We start from the raw sequence: 23,338 nt of genomic DNA, 5'->3' as shown, positions 1-23,338 counted from the left end.
AACCCAAATATTGATCTGCGGTTTCCTCCAGGAGTGGCTGGTTCCTGGGAGATTTCCTTATAGAAATACACCACAGAAACCGCCCGAAACCTTTAACCAACTCCATGTTTTACATTTTGTGCAGCCATTGAATGAATTTGGACCTTGCTTTTCAAATTATTAGTATCTAGTTTTGATCTGGTTTTACTATCGATTAGTATTTTATATCATTTACTTTGAAAACCCTTACGTTGTAATATCATGCGCATTGTGACGTCTGATGATTCCACCGTTTTTTAAGTCTCATCTTCTCTTTTGTTTTCCTGTAGTGGAACATTTCCGACTACTTCTTCCAGAGAGGAGAGGTGATCACACAGGAGCTGGGGAAAGAGGAGGAGGCGCTACAGAAGCAGGCGCAGGAGAGAGGAGAGACTCTGAATCGACCCTTCCACCCCGCGCCTCCCTTCGACTGCCTCTGGCTCTGTCTTTACGCCAAACTGGGCGAGTTGTGCGTCGACCCCAGGCCAGCGGTCCGGAAAAGTGCAGGGCAGACTCTGTTCTCCACCATCGCGGCGCACGGGACGCTCCTGCAGCAGCCCACCTGGCACATCGTGGTCTGGAAGGTAACGCTCTCAAATGGTCGATACAGTCCCAGGACGGCTGCTCTCGCCCACATGTGAACGCCTTTGCTCAAATGTGATTTAAGTGATGATTTGTAGTGACATCGCACTGGCCATGAGCTTCATATCAGTGAATGGTTCCAGAACAAACGTAAACAACACATTTTCTGGAGCCTGTGATGAAAACCAGCATTCATGGTCCTTCATGGTCCTTTTAAGTGTTTGATTTTCATTTGCCCAAACTAACTATTGACTGTCATGTTATTTGAAACAGACTCCGCTCAGATTAAAGTCTATCTTGAGTTTCAGCTAAAGCAGTGCCTCCAGTTAGCTTCACAGGCTTTGTTAATGACATCACTAGAATGGTATCCATACTTTCCTCCTCAAATCATAAATTATTCAGTTTCTTTTCTCACAATGCACAATGCAAACAAACAATGCTTGTTTTTGTCATTTATTCTGAACGTTGGCTTCTCTCACTTTTGCTTTTATGATAAGAACACTGGACTTACTGTGATTGAAAGTACTAGAGACTGTTGTACTCTAGAAGCTTTCATCTTTGCTGCCATAGGAACAGGTTTTTCCATTAAGTGGAAATCTACCGCTCTGGCCGCTGCCTCAAACAATGCAGCGTGTCTCATATGGGTTTCATGGAGTTCTTTATTATATTGAAAATGTTCATGTGCTGTCTGGACATCAAATTACTTACTCAAACATGCCGTGTCCGACTTTTACTTTTACAGAACTGGTTCACTTTAAACAGTTTGCAGCAGGCCACATTTACCTCGAGCGTCACTGCCATGAGTTTGTGAGCGCTCCACGACTTTCAGGGGCCAGAGCAGAATTTTTCACTGCGGTAAAGCTAACAGACATTAGCATGCTAATGACACACTTTCTGCATCGTGGAAAATAAAACGAAGACAACACACAGCCGTCTGATTTTGACATTAACAGCGTAAGACTTTATATATCTTTACTGGCCAAGACAGATTTGACTTTTACATGGAAACGTCAGGTACTTTTAATATGGCTGAAAACTCAAGTTGTATATTCTTGTTTTTGAACTTTTGTTCACGGTCTATATTTATCTTGATGTATATTATTATAAATATTGATATATCCTGATATTACATTTGATGGGATGTTCTATTCAGTGTTTTTTGGGAATATTTTACAGATTATTTTGTGACGGTAAACGTGTTAATCCAATACTTTTGACCTTAACAAAGAGATACTGTAGTTAAAAGGTAAAACCGTGACATGTGAAATAAATCCATTATGGAATCGTGGAGGAGCCTGTGATTTCCAGCCACATTATCTACATTCCGGAGGTTTCCACAGTCGGTAAACGCGTCTTTCCCGTAGGTCCTGTTCCACCTGCTGAACTGCGTGCGCACGTCTTCGACCACGGCGGACAAAGAGAAGATCGAGTCCGGCGGAGGAAACATCCTGATCCATCACTCCCGGGACACGGCGGAGAAGCAGTGGGCCGAGACCTGGGTGCTCACTTTAGCCGGAGTCGCCCGCATCTTCAACACCAGGCGGTATCCTCTACAGCAGCTGGGTGAGTCTGCGCAGGGCTGTTTAAGTTTAAAGGTGAAAGCTTACGCCCTTTCTGATTCAAAACAACATCACAACATCAGCTGGAGATCCAAAACTTGAATGTGATGGTCAATCAATCAATCAACCTTTATTTATAGAGCCCTTTACAACACTCAAAGCGATCAAAGTGCTTCACAATAAAATCAAGGCAATACAAAACCTAAAACTAAAGGTCAACTTCAGACATCTAACATCTAAAGATCAAAATCAACATCAATACTTGTTATTAGTAAAACACTTACTTAGTATCTAGAAGCAGATTGTTTGTATTAAAATAGTCCTAAGTATTCTGCAGTTAAAATTGAAATGTCCTTAAAACTGTGCAAATAAATAACTGAATTTACCATTTGAATATACAAATTATTAATAAGAAACTACAATAATAGTAGGGCTGTTGGTCTTTAGTCGACTAATTATTTTATTTAGATTATAACGATTTAAATAAACGACAGCAGAAGGGAGAAGACGTGGAGTAAGCTAGCTGAAGATGTTAGTAAATCATGAGTTCAGTCTTCTCTTTTTACATATAAATACACAGTTTCCAAGTACTTTCCTGTGTAAATAGTTGTCTTTATATGAACTCCTATGCGGTCGTGGTCACGCGAGTGCAGTTTTGGGTCAGATTCACGGCTAATCACTCGGCTCGACATGTCTTTAATCGACCCAGAATGTCCTCAACCCTAGTCAGAAGATATTACAATCCACGATCGTAGTTAACTGTTCTTTGTCGCTGCTGTTTTCGTCCAGGAGACTTCTTCGAGGCCTGGGAGGTGCTGCTCAACCACATCCAGTCAGCCGCTCTCAGTAAAAACAACGAGGTTTCTTTGGCGGCGTTGAAGAGCTTCCAGGAAATCCTCCAAATCGTGACTCCGGCAAAGGACTCGGACAAACCGGGGGACGCGCTCGCCGCCATGGGCGTGCCCCCCGTCCTCATCGACCCGTTCTCCGCCTCGGGGCCGGGCAGACCGCTGGTGAGGTCGGACTCTCTGGTGGAGCGCCTGACCCGGTACAACGGAGCCGAACTGCAGGCTCCTCCGCCCGGCGAGGAGTCCGCGCTGGAGGACGCGGCCCTGTGGTGGTCTGCCTGGAACACGTGGTACAAAACCGGGACGGAAAGCACGAGGCCCCCTACTGGCACCACCGAGAAGCTGTCTTTTATCCCGAGCCAGCCCTACCTGACGGCGCTGATCCAGATTTTCCCCGCGCTTTACCAGCATATCAAAGGCAACTTCAGCATGGAGGACCTGAAGAAGCTGGGCGTGATTTTGCACGGGGCGGTGTCCGTGCCCATCAGCAGCGACGCGTCCCCCTTCATCCTGCCCTCGTACACGGAGGCCGTGCTCACCAGTTTACAAGAGGCCGTGCTGACCGCGCTGGACGTCCTGCAGAAGGTGGGAGCACTTCAGAACGAGCTGAGCTATTCTGCCGCCACAGGCACTTAGAACATGTTTTATCTTAGGTGAATATATCAGATTAAACAGAAAGCAGAAGAAAACACAAATGTGCTGTTGTGCAATCAAAATAAATCCAATATCATTTTCTAACCTTAATAAACCAGAGGAGCAACAACCACTGAAAACATATTGATGTAACCATTGATCCCTGGGTCACATGGTGTCACACTGCAAATGTTGCTGCTTTACTCTATATTATTCAAAATGAATGTTTTTACCAGTTTATAGTTATTATCTTTATTATAAAAGTCCCTGCCACTTAGTGCTTTGTGTGGGCATTCTGTAAGTTTTATTATCATGTATATCAGCTTAGCAAGTTTACTGCAAACTGTATTTTTATTTTTTACGCTTTCTTCAGCTGCTTTTATTTACTTTTTTACACTTCACACATACATTATTTAAAATTATCTTATCGTACATACCAAGGTTAAGAAATCCCAAGGAGTAGTTTCAAAGATACATTCAGAACCTTGAATAAACATTTGTAAGCATTGACACCACATTACCACGTTACTGAGCCCAAAGTCATTGGCTCGTCTTCATTTACCCAGAAGGCAGTGCGTCTCAGTCCAGTTTTAATGAAGAGTCTGCTCTCGGCGTTCATATAAGCTTTCTACTTCCTCTTTACAGGTGATATTTGAGGCCGTTTCAGGCCCATTCAGAATATTGCAACAGTGCTAGTTTTTCCTCTCTCTGAAACGCATGGATCAGTTGTAAACGAGCCGTAGTTAAAGTCGTCGTTTGTCCCGTCGTTTGCAGCAAATAGCTCGGTCCAAATGTTCCGACGTCGCTCTGTTGCTTTGTCCCGGAGCAGCGTGTCTCTGTGCGGCGCGATCCAAACCCCCCGTGCTCCCCGTAGTCCCTGTGCTGAGTTCATGAGCGGTGTTTGTTCCCTGTCCCCTCCCCGCTGTAGGCCATCTGCGTGGGCCCCGAGAACCTGCAGGTCATGTACCCGGCCATCTTTGAACAGCTGCTGCGCTTCGTGGAGTTCTCCTGCAAGCCTCCCACGTACGGCCGAGTGGAGACCAAGCACGTGGCCAACGCAAAGTACAACCAGGTGAGAGAGAGCGAGCAGGGGGGGACGCGTTTGGACGAGGGGCTCATGGCGGGCTGCACAATATCCTGTAGACACATTCTGAAGTGCGTTAATCGTTAATATACACTTAAATACTGCGCACTATCGCCTCCAAGATCATTTTTTCTTTCAGCTTTAGTCGTGTTACTGTCGTGTGTCTTCAAATATTATGCAGCCCTAATATTGTTACTCATGTTGCTGCTTTATTAAAGGTGCACTCTGTAACTGCAGAATGCTCCACAGTTTGGAAAAAATACACTTGTTTTAGTGCATGAGTGAATTTTACTCTCTATCTAGCTTAAAGGTGGTATGGACGATTTTTTTCAGCAAATTTTTTATCATATTTCCTCGTGGCGTGGATAAATCATTTGTCCTGCCACGTATCAATCATAAAACGCACCTACCGCTCACCTGCAGCCGCGTCAGGTTCGTCCCCACGTTTCCGCGTGCCTAAGCGCATGGATCTATCATAATATAGTTCCCTCAGTGTACGGGGCAAAATGAAGACGGAGAAAGACAGTTCGAGCTGACGCAGAAGTGGACAGAAATCTACGGGAGACGAGAGATGCGCTGCGCTCCGTTGCGCTAATAAACAAACGCACGTGTGTGTTGTATCAGTCCGCACGGGGGAGTGCGCATGCGCACTTCCACCTGCGTTCTCAAATCACCGAAAAATCGTCCATACCGCCTTTAATAATCTGATTTATTTAGCGTGTTTTTTTAATATAGAAATTTAAAACAAGTTGAGTCCGAGGGGTGCACGGTGGCAAAGGCGGTTAGCGCTCTTGCCTCCCAAGAAGGAGATCATGGGTTCGATTCCCGGACCAGACCAACATCACATGATCTCTCTGGGTGGAGTTTGCATGTTCTCCTCGTGTTACCGTGGGTTCTCTCCGGGTTCTCCGGCTTCCTCCCACCGTCCAAACACATGCATGTGTTAGGTAAAATTGGTGACTCTAAATTGGCCCTAGTGAATGAATGTGAGCGTGAACTGTCTGTAATGTCTGTGTCTCTGTGTTGGCCCTGCGACAAGTTGGCCACTGTCCAGGGTGCACCCCGCCTAAGGCCCGAAGTCACTGGGATAGGCTCCAGTCACCCGCGACCCCGAAAGGGAACAAGCGGTAGAAAATGGATGGATGGATGGAGTCCGATTTTTTTTGCCTTGATTTAAAGTGTCTATGACAGGTTTGAAGACGCATTGAACTAAAATGCAGTTAAGATTTATGTGTTAAATTTTGTTGAAAAATTACAAGAATGTTATCCCAGAATAGCACATTTTTTAGGTTCACTTCCTGTTTGTAATTGATGACATCACAGTTGGACATTACCCAGCAAACACTGGGCAGAACTCATCTAATGTCACCATTTTTTTATTTGATGTATAAAAATATATGCAAGCGACTTCATTATGTGGAAATAATGTTTAGATGGTCTGAAAAGTTGTTTATTTGAGTAAATTTTGCATATATTTTGACTGGTCCCCTAGTGTGATGTCACTTCCTGTCATGTTTCTACAGATAATTAGAATTTCCTCCACAAATATCTACTCGATTGGTGTAAAACTATCATCAACAGGTATAAACACCCCAAATTAAGTCAAAATTAGAAAAGCTTAAAAACGTGTCATACGCTCTTTAAGTGAATTGATCTGGGTTGGATTTATAAAATTTGCACCGTAATATCTATTTATTTCCACGGAGACGAGCAGGCCAAGTTTATTTCTATTTGTAGCTTTTCAGTCGCCTGTTTTTGAACACGCGCAGCATAGTTTGAATGCCATACTGTGGAACATTCCGGGCACATTTCCCATGAGGCTAGACAGAGTGCACCTTTAACTATTTTTGACGAGACCACACATATTTTTCCTCTTTTATTGCCGTTCCGGACGCACCTCCGGATGAACCCGCGCGCACGTTCACGCCGCTCGCCGCTGATTGACAGGCTCGTTCCGAAACTCGCCGGTCGCCCCGAGCGTCTCCTCTCGCTCGGTAACGCCGCTCGCTCATCGCTCTTGGCACAACTCCAGCGCATTCTTTCACAGCTTCTGGGTTCAAACATAGGTCATATCATTTTTGAGGTTTTGAGTTTTCTCTGATCTTCTGAGAAAGTGTTCCAAAAACCCGGAATTTTTAATTCGAAACGAGAATTCAACCTGTTCTTGGTTTCATATTTTGTGCTGGGAAATGTTTCTCGAGTGCCAAAAACTCAAACTAATAAAAGTGTTGATTCGATCTCCAGCCTGTCTCATGGTCATCGCGGGTTCTTTATGCTATTTTTGTTTGACTTTCAAATGGAGGCGGAAGACATATTGAAAAGTTTATATTATATTCCAATAATCCAACATTTACAATTTGTTAACCTGCCCGTAAATGTTTCAATCAACTTTCAAGGATCTCGCAATAAACGAAATGTGAAATGAAGCGCAGAAGGGCAAAAATTCACAGCGTTTGCCCGTTTCCATGACGATGTTACTTCGCTGAAACTCGCAGCGTTCGCAGGCGTCGATACCCATCGCAAAAACCCATCACAGACCTGACCCGTGATTTGGCCCGGCGCACCCCCTTCTTCACGTCTCCACGGAGATATAGATCAAGTTTACTGCCATCTCTGTGGAAATTCCCAGTCGAAACGGCGACCTCTCCGTTTAAACAATGTTCCGCCGTTCGTCGTAAAGTCGCGCGTCGCACCTTTAACCGCGCGGGAAAAGAGTCAAAATCAGAACAATTTGGACATAATTTTAATTGCAATCTTCTCTCATTCTCTTCCTCGGGACTCGTCTCTGGATAACCGTTATAGATCCAGCTGTTTGCTCCGGTGAGTTTGGCCCTCATCTTATTCTCCAGTGGTGACAATCTGTGCTGAACCGCGCCTTGTTTCCTGTCCAAATATACTAATATACACCCGGATCTTTACTGACGCTACGACGAATATCGAAACGGGTATCGATGCTGACGACAAACACACACAAATGGGACAAAGTTGGGCGTTTCCTGAACAGTTTGAGCCTGGTCTTGATCCATGTAAGAACCGCTTTAAGACCACGCGGAACTACAAGAGGAAACGGCATTATTTAGCGCTCTACAACCGCACTGAAAACACGTCTTTGCTGTGGTAGAGCACGTTTTGGAGCGCGAAACGGCAGTTATCGCCGTGACAACACTACTTTCGAGTCTTCCGCGTGACTCCCGCCGTGCCCTCCTCTCTCCCACTCACTCTCTCCCCTCCACTCACTTGTGGTTCACGCCTTTGTGTTCGCGGTCCGAGCGCCTTTTTCGTTTCCGATCGGGCCGCGCGCGCTCGTCACGTTCGGTTTGTGTGGAGTTTAAAGACACACTTCGCGCTGATCGGCTGCGCTTTGGCGGTCCGCTCGGCTTCACTTTTCTGTCTGAAAAAGATGTTCTAAAGCTGTGCTCATGGCCAGAAAGTTCATGCATGCGAATACTGGGGACGTGCAAGAGCATGTTTGCGCTAGAAACAAATTACCGTATTTTCCGGACTATAAGTCGCACCGGAGTATAAGTCGCACCAGCCCAAAAAATGCATAATAGAGAAGAAAAAAACATATATAAGTCGCACTGGAGTACAAGTATGTCGCACCCTGGCCAAAACTATGAAAAAAGGTGCAACTTATAGTCCGGAAAATACGGTAGATAGATTTAAATACTTGCTTCCTCGCGATCGACACATTTATACTGTATATTAGTAAGTTGTTTGGATCAGTAGCGACGTCTACAACGAACAAATGCAAAAATATTGAGCTACTTATGTCATAGACGATCATTAAACGCCAAACAAAAGCAGATTGTGTCGTCTTTTTAAAGCGTTCGGCCGTTTGAACTGACGCAAAGTGTGTCTTTAAATACTTTTTTTTTTTTATTCTCTGTAATGTTGCCAGTTTTGTCCATTTGAGCTGTGTGTGTTCCCTCCTCCCCCTTCTCGCAGGCGGAGTGGGTGGCCCTAAACTACGTGCCCTTCGCCGAGCGCTCCCTGGAGGTGGTGGTGGACCTCTACCACAAAACGGCCTGTCACAAAGCGGTCATCAATGAAAAGGTTCTGCAAAACATCATCAAGGTATCTTCAAATACTTGTAGTGGTACATCCCGCCTTCTCACTTTTTCCATTATCGTTTTGATGTGTCGTAAAGTGCTCTGGTTTCGCTGTGGTAAATAAACATCGCTCGGTAGTGGTCAGAAAAACCTGCACCGCAGATTTGATGGACTAATAATTGATGCTTTTAGCGCCCGGGAAAAGCATATTAAACAATCTATTACGGTTGCAGCTGCTGGGATAAGCCCCGACTCCCCCCGTCCTCCGAGCGATCCAAGCTGAGAATGATGAACGACTAAAATGACACATGCGGGAGCTCTGCGCGTCCGCTCCCCGCGCACCGAGGAGCCATTTAACCCTTCGCAAATCTATTTTTAATGACGTCGCGGCAGGTTCCGTCGTTAGCGGCGCACAACAGCGATGATTGCCGTGAATACGACAAATGGAGAGAGCTGTGATGTACACGTCGCTACAGCTGTGGGCCGAGACTGAATGGATTCCACGCCGACTCGTTTGAATAGTTAAAAGCGCTTTCCGCGTCAGGGTTTTTCCCGTCGATCCGAAGAAAAGGCTGTGTTTTGGCGGGAAGGCTGCGAGTCGTCGGGTTCCTCGTAATTCGGTGCGCAATACACGACGCTGCACGATCCAGGCAGTACTTTTAAAACGTGTTGCGCAAGGAGTATAAATGAAAGGCCATTATTTAAAATGACAAAACCAACTACAACCGTTTTGATCACGGCTTCTTAATCATGATGAGTAAACGATAAAGCACGACTGTTATAGGTGGAGACATGTTTGCTTTGGCCTTGTTTTCTGAAGTGCTTTTCGACTCTGAGCCTTGTTCAAACTTCACAGAACCAGAGCTGCCAAGTCCGCGTCTTAGAACGGTGACTTTGGGCTTCTTGCAAGTGTCGACGGTGGAAGGTGGTGCTCTTTTGGTCTTGAGCAGGACTTAAACCTTGTACAAGCTATGGTTTTTGGACGTTTTTCACGATAATAGAGCGAGTCGTGACTGAAACACGACCTGTGAACAGTCAATGAACGCTTTAAAGTGGTTCTCGTGTCCAATACGTGCATCTTGTTTAACTTATTTTATTTGAGGGTGTTGCTTTGGCTCATTTTCCAAGGCTTGCTCACGATCATCCGCAACAAAGACGTACATTTTTATCTGTATTATTGTGTTTAGCTTTCCTTTTCTTTCCTTTGCTGATCGTGGAATAATAAAGCTAAATAAAGATACATTTAAATGGTTAGGTTTTGTGCCATTAAACTTCAATTTTATACGTTTCTGTCCAGGATATTCTTATTGTAGAAAGCCATTTTTATGTGTTTTTAGTGACACAAATCTAAAATGTAATGAAAAACTGGGATTGATCGTCAGGAAAAAAAGTAAAGATGATTGTTTTGTCTTGTAATGAGTCGGTTATAGGGTCTTTCTCCCGCTCCGTCTCCTTTTACTAAAGTATGAACTCATGTTTGGCAAAGTTAAATATTAAAGTCGGGCTGTTCTAATGTCGCAGATGTGCATCCGTGCGTTTGCCAAAGCCTTTCTGAACACGTAATGGTTCACAAACTACAATCCAACGGTTTTCACGGCGTTTAATCGTCAGTATCGGCTCGTTTTGACACCTGCGTTTAATTGCGTTTGTCCTGGGACGACTCGGACCGAAAGTCACAATTGTAGACTTTGTATTTCTTGGACAGGGCGGATTTTTAGATTAGAGCGAAATGAAAACACTGACCTCGGGGACACCAGCTGCTTCACTTACTCAAAAAGAAAAACCTCTGAACTCTTTTTTCCGGCTCAAATTCAAATTAAAAAGTGGTTATGTTTTAGAGAAAGAACTGCTCGAGTGGATCAAACGCAGAGGTGACTAAACACACAAACTTTGTACTCGGTAGAGTACAAAGTTTAAGGTAAAGATAGAGACACTCTTAAAACGCATTCGTTGTTACATAATTCATAAATAAGTTATTGTCCACTCTCTACGAATCCTAAACTGTTTTGGTACTTTATAATGCACTGTAAAAAGCCTTAATAAAATATGAACAAAGACTACTCAAAAAATAGTTTATTAAGAATGATACAGACTTAGCAATGTCTTAATTAAGGCGGCGTTTAACCACTGTGTCCTCTGTTTATTATTTTCATTTTTTACTATTTGTATTTATTCTATTGTCTTAAGCTTCTATTTATATTTTTTTGTGTGATTTATTCTTATTTTTATATGATTCATGAGTTTGTTTTGAAAGGTTTTCTGTTCTTTTCCTTATCTTTTGTGTTTTATTCTTATTTTTTGAAAGATTTATGAGTTTGTTTTCAAAGGTTTTCGGTGCAGCACTTAATAAATAAAGCGGCTTGTCCTCCGCTTCAGATTTATCGCGAACACATCCTCAGACCTGACTCTCCCTTCTCACCTCCGTCTCCCTTGTCCCTCCCCCGTCCCGTCCCTCCTCCGCCTCCCGTCTCACCTCCGTCTCACCTCCGTCTCACCTCCGTCTCACCTCCGTCTCACCTCCGTCTCACCTCCGTCTCACCTCCGTCTCTCCCCCTTAGACGCTCCGCATGCCTCTGGGCCTGAAGTACTCGTGCCCGTCGGAGAGCACGTGGAAGCTGGCCGTGTCGTCGCTGCTCCGGGCGCTCTCCATCGGGCTCCCCGTTGCCCGGCAGCACGCCTCGTCCGGCAGGTTCGACAGCATGTGGCCCGAGCTAGCCAACGCCTTTGACGACTTCCTCTTTACCAAAAGGTGCGAGCGGTGAAAGATGAAGTCAAAGCAAAAGGCTGGCAGTGACTAAACAGAGCGGTTTTGTCTTCGCAGCACTTCTCCAGACAACCTTTCCATTCAGGAGTTTCAAAAGAACGAAGCCATCGATGTAGAGGTACTCTAGCGTCGCTTTTAACTCTTTTAATTATGACGCTTTATCCAGGTCCGTCTCTAATTATCAACTTAATGTGCCATGAATGAGAAGATAACAATATTTTTGGTGCTTTGTTTGTATAGTTTTTGTCATGTGTTGGCGAAAAACCAAACAAAATCAATACGTACGAGTGGGCAATGTACATGAATATTGTGTGATATTTTTTCACTTTTATTGGTGTCGCTTTACAATCTCCTCACATCAGAACTTCAACTAAGACATTTGAAGACACGTTTAGCACTTTTGTGTTGAATTGGCGTGATATGTAATTGTTTCTGATACTAAGATATATTAAAACCAGTGTCGAAAGTATCAATACTGAAATAAATCACAAAAACAGGACATTTTTTGAATCGTTTTAGGACTTTTTTGTATCAGAACTATTTTTAGACCACATAAAATTCAAGAAACTGCTATTATTTTGTGTTGTAAATACTTAATATGGTCTTAAAAACGTGTTGTATTGGGTTGAATTGTTAACGCACAGTATCTACTGTATTTTTAAGTCGCACCAGCCAAAAATGCGTAACAGAAGACAAAAACATAAGTCGCTCTGGAGTATAAGTCGCACCCCGGACAAAACTATGAAAAAAGGAACGAATTATAGTCTGGAAAATACGGTACTATGATTTATTGCAGATGCTAATGAACCTTTTAGGTACTGCAGCCCATGTAATATGAACAATAGGGTTAATTTAAGTGTTTCTGCGGCTCGTTCCTTCTTCACCCGCTCTGGTCTCGTCTCGTTGCAGGTGGTTCAGCTGATCAGCACCGAGATTTTACCCTTCGCCAATTTCATCCCCAAAGACTTTGTGGGTCAGATCATGGCGATGCTCAACAGAGGCTCCATTCACTCCCAGGCTCCTTCCTTCACGGGTAACAGTCATGTCGAGTCAACGTACCAAAAGAGCAGTGTGTTTGGTGCAGAACACAAAAGACTCGCTGTGTACAAGGTCTTAAAAGCATAAGATAAAAGCATTGCATTGGTTTCACGACAAAAGAATCATTTATAGTGAAAAGAAGTGCTACAAAATGAGCTGATTAATGTTAATAAATGAAAAATGCGACACAGCAAACTTTCAAATTAAGAGTGTAAGGTCATATTTCTGCTTTTTTGTGATTCATTTTACAGTCTTTTCACATTTGTCTGATGATTGAACTTCACCGAGTGCGTTTAAAGACACATTTAAACACTTATGTACACACATTATAATTTTCTGACTGAAGATGGGCCGAAATGTGTTCATTTTTGTCACTATCGCTCACTCCTAGTGCTAAATTTAAGGCCTTTAAGCTGCACCAGCCAAAAAATGCATAATAGACTAACTTGCGGTTGCAAGTGTGAAAATAACAAATAATATCACATATAAGTCACTTATAAGTATATAAGTATAATACTTATTATACAGAGGTAGATACTGTTCTTCTGTATCTACCTCTGTATCTACCTGCGTTGCACCAATGAAATTTCCCCATGTGGGACAATAAAGGAATATCTTATCTTATCTTATCTTATAAATATAAGTACAAGTCGCACCCCGGTCAAAACTATGAAAAAAGGTGCAACTTATAGTCCGGAAAATACGGTAACTATATTTGAATGTGTATTAGGATTAGTCTTATCAATATGTATATTTTGCATTCGACACATCTTAATTTCTTACCATCAGTGTTTAAGTGTAAATGATTGTGTTATTTATTTGTGTTCTATTGCATGACATTAAATACGACCTGAACTTCATTCAAAGTATTTTTAAAAAAGCTGCTACATTTCTCTGGATCAAACCATTTCCTCTTTAAAGTGTCCGGTGGTGTTTTCCAGAAGCGGAGATCGACGTCCGGATGCGCGAGGACTTTTCCAAGGTCTGTTTCGAGACGCTGCTGCAGTTTTCCTTCAGCAACAGAGCGTCCACGCCGCAGGAGGGCTACATCTCGCGCATGGCCCTGTCCGTGCTGCTCCGGCGCTCCCAGGACGTGCTGCGGCGCTACGTGGAGGACGAGCGGCTAAGCGGACGCTGCCCCCTGCCCAGGTACGGGCCCCCGGGAGCCATTTGGCACGGAGAGTAGGAACATAGGAACTTGTTTTGGTGATTCGGTGCAACGTAAAACAATGAACAATGATAAAACAACCGATATAAAGTCAAAAAGAAAAACAATTTAAATCTGCTGTAGGATGAAAATAAAAGTAGGCTTACTATGTACCATATTTTCCGGACTATGAGTCGATCCGGAGTATAAGTCGCACCAGCCAAAAAATGCCTAATAGAGAAGAAAAAAACATACAAGCCGCACTGGAGTATAAGTCGCATCAGCCAAAAAATGCTTAATAGAGAATTAAAAACATATATAAGTCGCACTGGAGTATAAGTCGCATCAGCCAAAAAATGCTTGTTTTTTGAGAAAATTAAAGGCTTTTAAGTGCGTCTTATAGTGCGGAATGTACGGTACTTTTTCACAATAGAACTTACACCAATAATATTTAGTTTCGATCCAGATACCGATACCAATGATTTTCGTACAAAAATGCATTAAAACTCCCACTGTAAAGAATATAAATACTTGTATCTCGTTATAAAGAATATACATGTACTTTTGCTCCGCCTCAGCTCAAACCCTTCTGAAACTAAATACATAAACTAAACTTAAAACTCTAACACTGTTGAGTCAGACAACCGGGTGACAGTTACAGTTCAGATCTGTGGAGAGGCGAGTGCACTCACAGTAAGCACGTGTTCTTCTTTAGCAACAATGAATCCACTGATCACCATCAGGCGACTGTAAAACGAATCATAATCGTCATTATCTTTATCTGCACATTTTTACTATAAAGAACATTATTCAATCTAAATATGAAGAAAAAAAAACGAATTAACTACCGTATTTTCCGGACTATAAGTCGCACCAGCCAAAAAATGCATAATAGAGAAGAAAAAAACATACATAAGTTGCACTGGAGTATGAAATGTGGTTGCAAGTGTGAAAATAACAAATAATATCACATATAAGTCGCTCCGGAGTATAAGTATACAAGTATAAATATAAGTCGCACCCCGGCCAAAACTATGAAAAAAGGTGCAACTTATAGTCCGGAAAATACGGTATGCCTGATTTTCCTCAAATGTTCGTGAATATTCTCCTCCCGTCCCCGCGTTTCCACCCGTATTTGGTTCTCGGCGCGCAATAGAAATGATCGTTTGACCCGTCGACTAATTGGGACGATAATTGCGTCCCCGTCGACCTCTAAAACGACCGTTATTCACCGCCCCGTTCCTCGAGGCGCGTTTATTAGCAATCAAATCAGCCGTAATTGGCTAAAAGTACGAGCGATACGTTCAATGTTGCGTCACGCGCCTTTAAGAGCTGCCTCACCACCACACGATGACAAACGCACCCGCCGCGCATTATTTATTCATTAATTTCCCCGCAATTATCCTCCACAGAACCGTTAGCCGTCGGCGCGGCGACTCTCGCGGAGAAAGCCGTGATCGCGGAACAATAGAGCGGCGTAATTACCCTCCGTAACTCTTTGTCACGCGCACATGTTTGACCTGGATGCTCTTCTTTTGTCTTTCTGTCTCCAGGCAACAAGTCACGGAGATTATATTCGTTTTGAAAGCAATCAGCACTTTGATGGACTCCCTGAAGAAGACGCAGCCGGAAAACGGTACGTCGTTGTCGTTTCCGCTGTGATTTCATTCGAAGGTTGTGCGAATGGAATGAATGGGTCGGGGGGAAAGAACCTCTGCATTCATTAGGTCTTTAAGGCGTCGGCGTTCATCGGGGGCGTGGCACAAACGAGCTCCACGTCTTCCCGATGTTGGCGGAGCCGTCGGCGCGCGAGCAAGGTCAATTATCACCGGCGAATCGGTCGGAAAGCGGCGGAAAAAGAGTGGAACGAGAGCGTCTGGGATTGCGTTTTTCGAGTGCCCTTCACAAACTGCGCGACGCTCAAAGGGAAATGAAAAGAGGAAAAAAACACTCCTCGTGCGCCCGTGGGGAATCTTTGCCGGCAGAACGATTTCTTTGATTGGCTTTTATCGCGCCGCATCTCGCCCGGCCGCTTTCCGCCGCGCGCCGAGGTAAAACGCTGAGTGAACGCGGCGCTGCTTTGAACGTCTTCGGGAGAGGTCGCCGAGGATAGAGCGATAACTCGTGTTCCTCGTGTCGTTCCACACTCCGAGCTCTGCGGCTGATTCGCTGTTGTTGGAAGGAAAGTACGAGCAGATTTTTTAACTTTACACGGTTATTTTGTTTGTTTGTGTCTCAGTGTGTTCGACTTTTACTGCGATAATTGAGTAAACGAAGAAGATGAAACGGAAAGTACCTTTGTTTCTGGCAGTAAATGACACTACTCTGGATATTATTATACTCGCTTGTTCATATTTTTGCCTTTTGTTTTCTGATTGAGTGTAATTTTCCCGATACAGGGTCCACGATACCATACCCATCCTGATACAGGCTCCACGATACTATATCAATCCTGATACAGGCTCCACGATACCATACCCATCCTGATACAGGCTCCACGATACTATATCAATCCTGATACAGGCTCCACGATACTATACCCATCCTGATACAGGCTCCACGATACTATATCAATCCTGATACAGGCTCCACGATACTATATCAATCCTGATACAGGCTCCACGATACCATACCCATCCTGATACAGGCTCCACGATACTATATCAATCCTGATACAGGCTCCACGATACTATACCCATCCTGATACAGGCTCCACGATACTATATCAATCCTGATACAGGCTCCACGATACTATATCAATCCTGATACAGGCTCCACGATACCATACCCATCCTGATACAGGCTCCACGATACCATACCCATCCTGATACAGGCTCCACGATACTATATCAATCCTGATACAGGCTCCACGATACTATGCCCATCCTGATACAGGCTCCACGATACTATATCAATCCTGATACAGGCTCCACGATACTATATCAATCCTGATACAGGCTCCACGATACCATACCCATCCTGATACAGGCTCCACGATACTATATCAATCCTGATACAGGCTCCACGATACTATATCAATCCTGATACAGGCTCCACGATACCATACCCATCCTGATACAGGCTCCACGATACTATATCAATCCTGATACAGGCTCCACGATACTATATCAATCCTGATACAGGCTCCACGATACCATACCCATCCTGATACAGGCTCCACGATACTATATCAATCCTGATACAGGCTCCACGATACTATATCAATCCTGATACAGGCTCCACGATACTATATCAATCCTGATACAGGCTCCACGATACCATACCCATCCTGATACAGGCTCCACGATACCATACCAATCCAGATACACTGAACTTGATACGATACGCGTCCTGATTCATGGATATCCCTTCAAACCGGTGTGAAAAAGTTGACTAAAATGATCTTTTGATGAAGTAGAATAACAAAGTGTATTAGAATCTCATGTTCACGATGTCCTAAATATCAGAATAAAACTGTCCTATTATTAAGTCACATGTTCAGCTCCTCAGACTCGGCCGTGATGCAGCAGGCTGTAGGTTCAGAAGTGTAGAACTCTGCAACTTATAACTGCTTTATATTGTTTAAAAGTATCACAATACGCATTTCTGTATCGATACACCTATTACCTACACCTACACCTGCCCCTGTCAAGATTATTAGGTTCATGGATTATAGTTATTACTTGGGTCACAAAAAAATCATAATCGTGACTGTTTTAAAAGCAATTCTCTGTAATTGTGAATAATCGTGACAGTAAAATTGTGACTCGAGAGTGAAAAATTCCTATTGTCTCAAAAATATTAAGTAGAAAAGGAATTATAGTGAAACGAACTCGATCAAATTTAGAAATACTGTCGACTACAAGACACAATTTTCAACGTTTATAACTGCTCTTCCTGGTTGGACGCGAGTGGCGGATGTGACAGAGGTGTTACCAAGCAACCATAATGAAAACAAGAGCCAAAATCCATTTCAATTACACAACAGTTGCAATTTCACGAATAATAATATCTGACGACGCCTTTATTTTGTTGTTGAATGATTGTTAAACTGTCAGGGGGAAAAATGCGAGCGTGAATTGTCCCCGCGTTTGCGATGTAACGTCGCCTGTTGATGACATCACAGAGATTCCACTCGGTTCTACTTCCTGTCATTTTCATTTTTACATTTTTCTTCAGAAACTGCAACTTGACTGACACAAAACTATGATAAATAATTACCACAGGGACTAACTCGCTACATGGAGTTATAATTAGAATAACGTGAGAACCCGTCATGTGCACTTTAAAGGTGTAACGTGGCCAATAGTGTACTTTTAACAAACATCTCTGAATCTATCTTAATGTTGCTGATGTCTGTGTTCTTTCCAGTGGATGGCAACACGTGGGCGCAGGTGATCGCTCTCTACCCAACGCTGGTGGAGTGCATCACCTGCTCGTCGTCCGAAGTTAGCTCCGCCCTGAAAGAAGCCTTGGGGCCTTTTAAAGACTTTATGCAACCGCCAGTCTCCAGAGTGCAAAACGGGGAGTCGTGACCCGCCCGTTTTGAGTTATTAACGTTAGAATTTCTTGAATGTTGAATGTGACCCGCGATCTTCACAAGTGCACAGACATTGACTTCAGCTCCAGCACCACGAAGCCAAACGACTGAAAACAAAAAAAACTCTTCCATTCTCACGACGTGGACCGGCTCGTCTCACCGCGACCATTTGGGAAAATTGCCGTGTTTCTTTGCCCCCGGATGATGACGACGACGACGACGACGGATAATGTACAGAGTGTGGCACAAACAATAAAATAATGATTGAAATTTGAATAAGTTTGAATAGTGGGGATTTATTATTTGAAGGTGAATTTTCAGTCCGGATTTTATGCAACGAAAAGCGACTGTATTTACTGTAACATTCCACGTCATTTCCAGCAAGCCATGTGAGAAGGGATGTACCTGTCTTTGAAATAAACACGACAGTTTCAACCATGAGGCTCGTCTCCAATGAGTGACTTTCCTGATGAAGGTTCGTCTCCATGGAGATGTCACTGCTTTTTCAATTACAGTTTAAAAATAACCTTGAAAAACATGCGTTCTGACTGATGGAGCGGGCTCTGTCCTGTAATTTAACCTGCTGTCATTACCTGCTTGTTTCTATGGATACGGTTAATGCCATACGGTGGAATATTCTGCCCACCACATGGTTCCGGGAGTAAATATCCCATACTATTCCCCCACAGACTTTACTTAAAAAATGTGTATTAAAAGTCTGACAGCTCGAGGTTCATCAAGTGTAAGTAAATCTATTTCTTAAACTTTATAAACGGCTGTGGTATTAAAACATTCCACTGAATTTAAAGTTTTAAGTGTGTTTTTGGACTGAAAACAACAGTATTGTGGACATAAGTGGCCTTCACCGCATCTTTAAACTCTAAAGTCCATGGGGAAAATAATGGTGCATTTGCTTCCGGAGGCACAGCGGGCTGCTGAGCTCTGTAACATCGCCATGGAGACGAGCAGGTGGCGCTCCCTCTTATCAGAAGTGTTGCCTAGTGCACCTTTAAAATGAAATGATTCAGTCGCATTGAATAGTAAGAAAACACCAACAACAGAAAAGGTTGTGTCAATGAGATTTTTGTGTTTTTATATCAGGGCACGTGCCAAATGCATAAAATAACACACTTTCTCAAGGCACATTGGTTAAAAACTAAGGAGATAAAAGGTATAATTTCATGTCCGTAGTGGAAATGTGTCTGATTTTGTCCCATCATTCAATGCATTTGGACCGTTTCGATTACAGTGTTTATGACTGTGTCCACAGCAGCTTCAACATTGACGTTAGCACCGAAGCTAACGTGGCCAAAGGCTGATAACAACATTAAACGTTCCATTAGACGACAGCAGATGCAAAACTTGACATTTAAAGTGTCACGGTCCTCTGTGCGTCGCTTCCATGACAACGTATCTGAGGCATGACTAAAGAAACTGTTCAGTGTCGGTGTGACTAAAGGAGATAATGAGAAAATACACAAAATAAAGACATCCACTGAATAAAATATAAATATGGCACAATGAATGTCTGTGATACTTTGGGTTCAGTCCTTGATCGTTGCGCCATTTCTTTGTAACAGACTTTTTTTTCCTGCTGCTCGAAGTACGTTCCAAAGACTTCATTCACTGTGTCCACGGCAGGAGTTCTGAGGCCCACGCCAGGAGTTTTGAGGCCCACGCCAGGAGTTTTGAGGCCCGCGGCAGGAGTTTTGAGGCCCGCGGCAGGAGTTTTGAGGCCCGCGGCAGGAGTTTTGAGGCCTACGTCGTTCTGAAATCGAGTGGGACGGCAGCCTCAAACTGTTGGAATTTCCCTGTGAATATTGGGCCGTCAACATTTTCCCAACAAAATTCCCTCCAAACATGTGATTTTTTTTAATGCACTTTCCCACTATTCGTCTGTCAAAACAAAGCTACTTTCTCGTTCCCATGTATTTGTTACACTCTCCGGGCGAGCCATGTTTCCATACATGGGATTGGTCCGCGTGGTCCAGTGGAGTGACCTCTCGACTTTTATCTTTGGGGCACTTGAAGACCACGGTGCATCATGGGAAAGATATGAGTCATAAAACACCTCAAGGAAAGTGTCAACTGCTAATTAAAGTTCATCAACAGCAGAAAACATGTATTATAATGTCTTTTTGAAACAATGGGAATCATGTTTAGTTTTTCCAATGTATGGAAACTTATGGCCGACAATATAGAATGTCCAGTATAGTATAGAATGTCCAGATTCTGAATGCATTTATACACATTTCAATATTATTATCCTTGTTAACAACTAATTCTATAAAAATCTATATTAACAAACCAGGTTATTGAGTGTCACATCTTTATCTTGAATATCGTGCGGTCCCGTCTCCTCGTGCGGCGTGTTCCCGACACGGCCACGAGTCGTCGTTACACAACACGCCCGGTTCAGACGCCGACCCGGTCAAATCAGGGAATCAGGTTAAAGAAATGTGAACAGAAAAGAAACTCTGCTAGGGAGGGCGAGAAGAGGGGGAGAAGAGGGAGAGAGGGGAGGAGGAGGGAGAGAGAGGAGGGAGAGAGAGGGGGGAGAGAGGAGGGGGAGGAAGAGGAGGAGGGAGAGAGGAGGGGAGAGAGGGAGAGAAGAGGGAGAGAGGGGAGGAGGAGGAGGGAGAGAGGGAATAGGGAGAGAGGAGGGAGGGAGGGAGAGAGGAGGGAGGGAGGGAGAGAGGAGGAGGGAGAGAGGGGAGGAGGAAGAGAGAGGGGAGAGGAGGAGGGAGAGAGGGAATAGGGAGGGAGAGAGGAGGAGGGAGGGAGGGAGAGAGGAGGAGGGAGAGAGGAGGAGGAGGAGAGAGAGGGAATAGGGAGAGAGGAGGGAGGGAGGGAGGGAGAGAGGAGGGAGGGAGGGAGGGAGAGGGGAGAGGAGGGGGAGAGGAGGAGGGGGAGAGAGGAGGGAGAGAGGAAGAGGGAGAGAGAGGAGGGAGAGAGGAAGAGAAGAGGGGAGAGGAGGAGGGAGAGAGGGAATGGGGGGAGAGGAGGAGGGAGAGAGGGAATGGGGAGAGAGGAGGGAGGGAGAGAGGAGGAGGGAGAGAGGGGAGGAGGAAGAGAGAGGGGAGAGGAGGAGGGAGAGAGGGAATGGGGAGAGAGGAGGGAGGGAGGGAGGGAGAGAGGAGGAGGGAGAGAGGAGGAGGAGGAGAGAGAGGGGAGAGGAGGAGGGGGAGAGAGGAGGGAGAGAGGGAATAGGGAGATAGGAGGGAGGGAGGGAGAGAGGAGGAGGGAGGGAGGGAGGGAGGGAGAGAGGAGGAGGGAGAGAGGAGGAGGAGGAGAGAGAGGGAATAGGGAGAGAGGAGGGAGGGAGGGGGGGAGAGGAGGAGGGGGAGAGAGGAGGGAGAGAGGGAATAGGGAGAGAGGAGGGAGGGAGGGAGAGAGGAGGAGGAGGAGAGAGAGAGAGAGAGCCGGCTTGGGCGGGGCGTATCTCCTCCAGTCTCGCTCAGAAAGAGGAGGTGAGCGTCGGCGCGAGGCGCATTCGAGCTGCGGGAGAACGTGTGGACGCCGCATTCCGAGACCGAGGCGCGCGCTTTTCACGTCTGCGCCTGTTTTTTTCGCCTGGTTTTTTCGCCGTGCTCTTCCCGGGGCTCGACGCGCCCGTGTTCCCCGTTTGCCACGCGCTGGCTGAGGTAGTAGTTTGTGCTGTTGGTTGGGTTGTGACTCTGCCCGTTATGGAGATGACTGCGCAAGCTACTGCCTTGCCAGCGCTGGCGTCTCCGCTCCCGAGGACTCACGCCACGCACGCGGGACTAACCGACCGTTTTTACGCGCGTTTTCACAGGTAACTCTTCCAGAACATCCGCGACTTTGTAACGCGACGTAGACGATGATTTTTGTTGTTTTTATTATATTTTTTGCAACAGTTTGAACAATTGTGTCGTGTTGTGGAACTAAAACTGAAATAAAAGGGCGCGCGGCTGTCCTCGAATGAACCACTTTGTCTGGAGTTTGATGTCGCGCACGAGCCTCGTTTAAAGCGGAAGTGTGTGTTTTGAAATGGGTGAAGTTTGGGTCAAATGCGCTGGTCAAAACACGGAGCTGGCGTGGATCAGGATCACCTCGTTCAGAGCCATGTAGGTCAATTGTACTGTTGCTATGAGGAGCAGTGACGTGGCTTCTGCTGCCCACAAAGGTGCATCTGCCAACGCGTTTGGGCACTTTTATATTTATTTTAGCTGAGTTCTATCACTAAATTATCCCTCATAGTATATTTCATGCACATTTGTCAATATCCGATTATGGATCCAAGTTAATACTTCAATAATTTGCTTTTTTATGGCATTTTACTTCGTTGCAATTGGCATTTTATGTGGTTAAATTTGTCATAGTTTATCGATCAAATGCCCTTTCTACTGCTGCCGTCATCACTTCTAATGACTTGGAGTACATTTGTGATCATCTGTGTCTCATTAAAATACAATAATAATACTGTTTTGAAGATGCGACATGGTTTGTACTGTTACTGTACAAGTCAAAGCGTTGATTTAAACATTTTTGGTTTAATATGCGCAGTTAAGTAGACACTCCTCTCTTTTCGTCCAATCAGACGGCGTGCAGCGGCATGTAGTATCTCACGTTACTATGGGTGTCGAAAGGGGTCTCGTGATCCGGGGTGGGGACCGGAATGAATAATTGGGCTGCTGAGGCATTGGCTGTGCAGAGCAGGGGGTCCGGGGTCGATCCGGACTGCAGAGGAGGGCTGGGCGGTGTGTAGAAGAGCGAGAGAGAGAGAGAGAGAGAGAGAGGGACCCCTGAAGCCAGTCCCCCCCAAATGTGTTGCTCCCTGACTTAAAATGGGATCCTCTATTTGACCTTCCCACCCAAAAAGAGAGGGGGGAAATGCCATCAAATATTTATGGACTTGTGATGGTGGAATCAGCCACAGCTCTGGCCACAAACATCTGGGTCGTAAATGTGTTCCGGAAAGAAAGTCAAAAGGTAAACAAACAGTAGAGAAAAACGAGAACGATTGTTGGAATGTCGTGGGTGATTCCGACCCAAATTGTAACATTTTATACCGATAGTTTTCTGTGAAATGTGCTAAAACGCTAAAAAGTG

The 23,338-nt window shown here is 44.6% G+C and overlaps 1 protein-coding gene across 2 annotated transcripts in view; it reads left to right on the top strand.

Moving 5' to 3' along the window:
• Nucleotides 1-18,704, top strand: part of mon2 (MON2 homolog, regulator of endosome-to-Golgi trafficking) — a 50,663-nt gene extending 31,959 nt beyond the window's left edge. The window contains exons 24-35 of one of the 2 annotated variants that reach the window (XM_072435184.1): nucleotides 309-602; nucleotides 1,965-2,163; nucleotides 2,949-3,592; nucleotides 4,569-4,712; nucleotides 7,527-7,544; nucleotides 8,673-8,801; nucleotides 11,335-11,525; nucleotides 11,598-11,658; nucleotides 12,450-12,573; nucleotides 13,520-13,727; nucleotides 15,279-15,361; nucleotides 18,097-18,704. In XM_072435184.1, the coding sequence (XP_072291285.1) occupies nucleotides 309-602; nucleotides 1,965-2,163; nucleotides 2,949-3,592; nucleotides 4,569-4,712; nucleotides 7,527-7,544; nucleotides 8,673-8,801; nucleotides 11,335-11,525; nucleotides 11,598-11,658; nucleotides 12,450-12,573; nucleotides 13,520-13,727; nucleotides 15,279-15,361; nucleotides 18,097-18,260 (2,259 nt within the window). In that variant the 3' untranslated portion in view covers nucleotides 18,261-18,704. The remainder of the gene's footprint in view (nucleotides 1-308; nucleotides 603-1,964; nucleotides 2,164-2,948; nucleotides 3,593-4,568; nucleotides 4,713-7,526; nucleotides 7,545-8,672; nucleotides 8,802-11,334; nucleotides 11,526-11,597; nucleotides 11,659-12,449; nucleotides 12,574-13,519; nucleotides 13,728-15,278; nucleotides 15,362-18,096) is intronic. The other variant, XM_072435185.1, reaches the window with a different exon arrangement.
• Nucleotides 18,705-23,338: the final 4,634 nt, after the last annotated feature.

Source organism: Eucyclogobius newberryi, unplaced genomic scaffold, assembly GCF_026437365.1.
Source record: "Eucyclogobius newberryi isolate DKJ021-1_F unplaced genomic scaffold, fEucNew1.0.hap1 SCAF_7, whole genome shotgun sequence".
Classification (NCBI taxonomy): Eukaryota; Metazoa; Chordata; class Actinopteri; order Gobiiformes; family Gobiidae; genus Eucyclogobius; species Eucyclogobius newberryi.
This window is presented reverse-complemented; position numbering and strand designations above follow the sequence as displayed.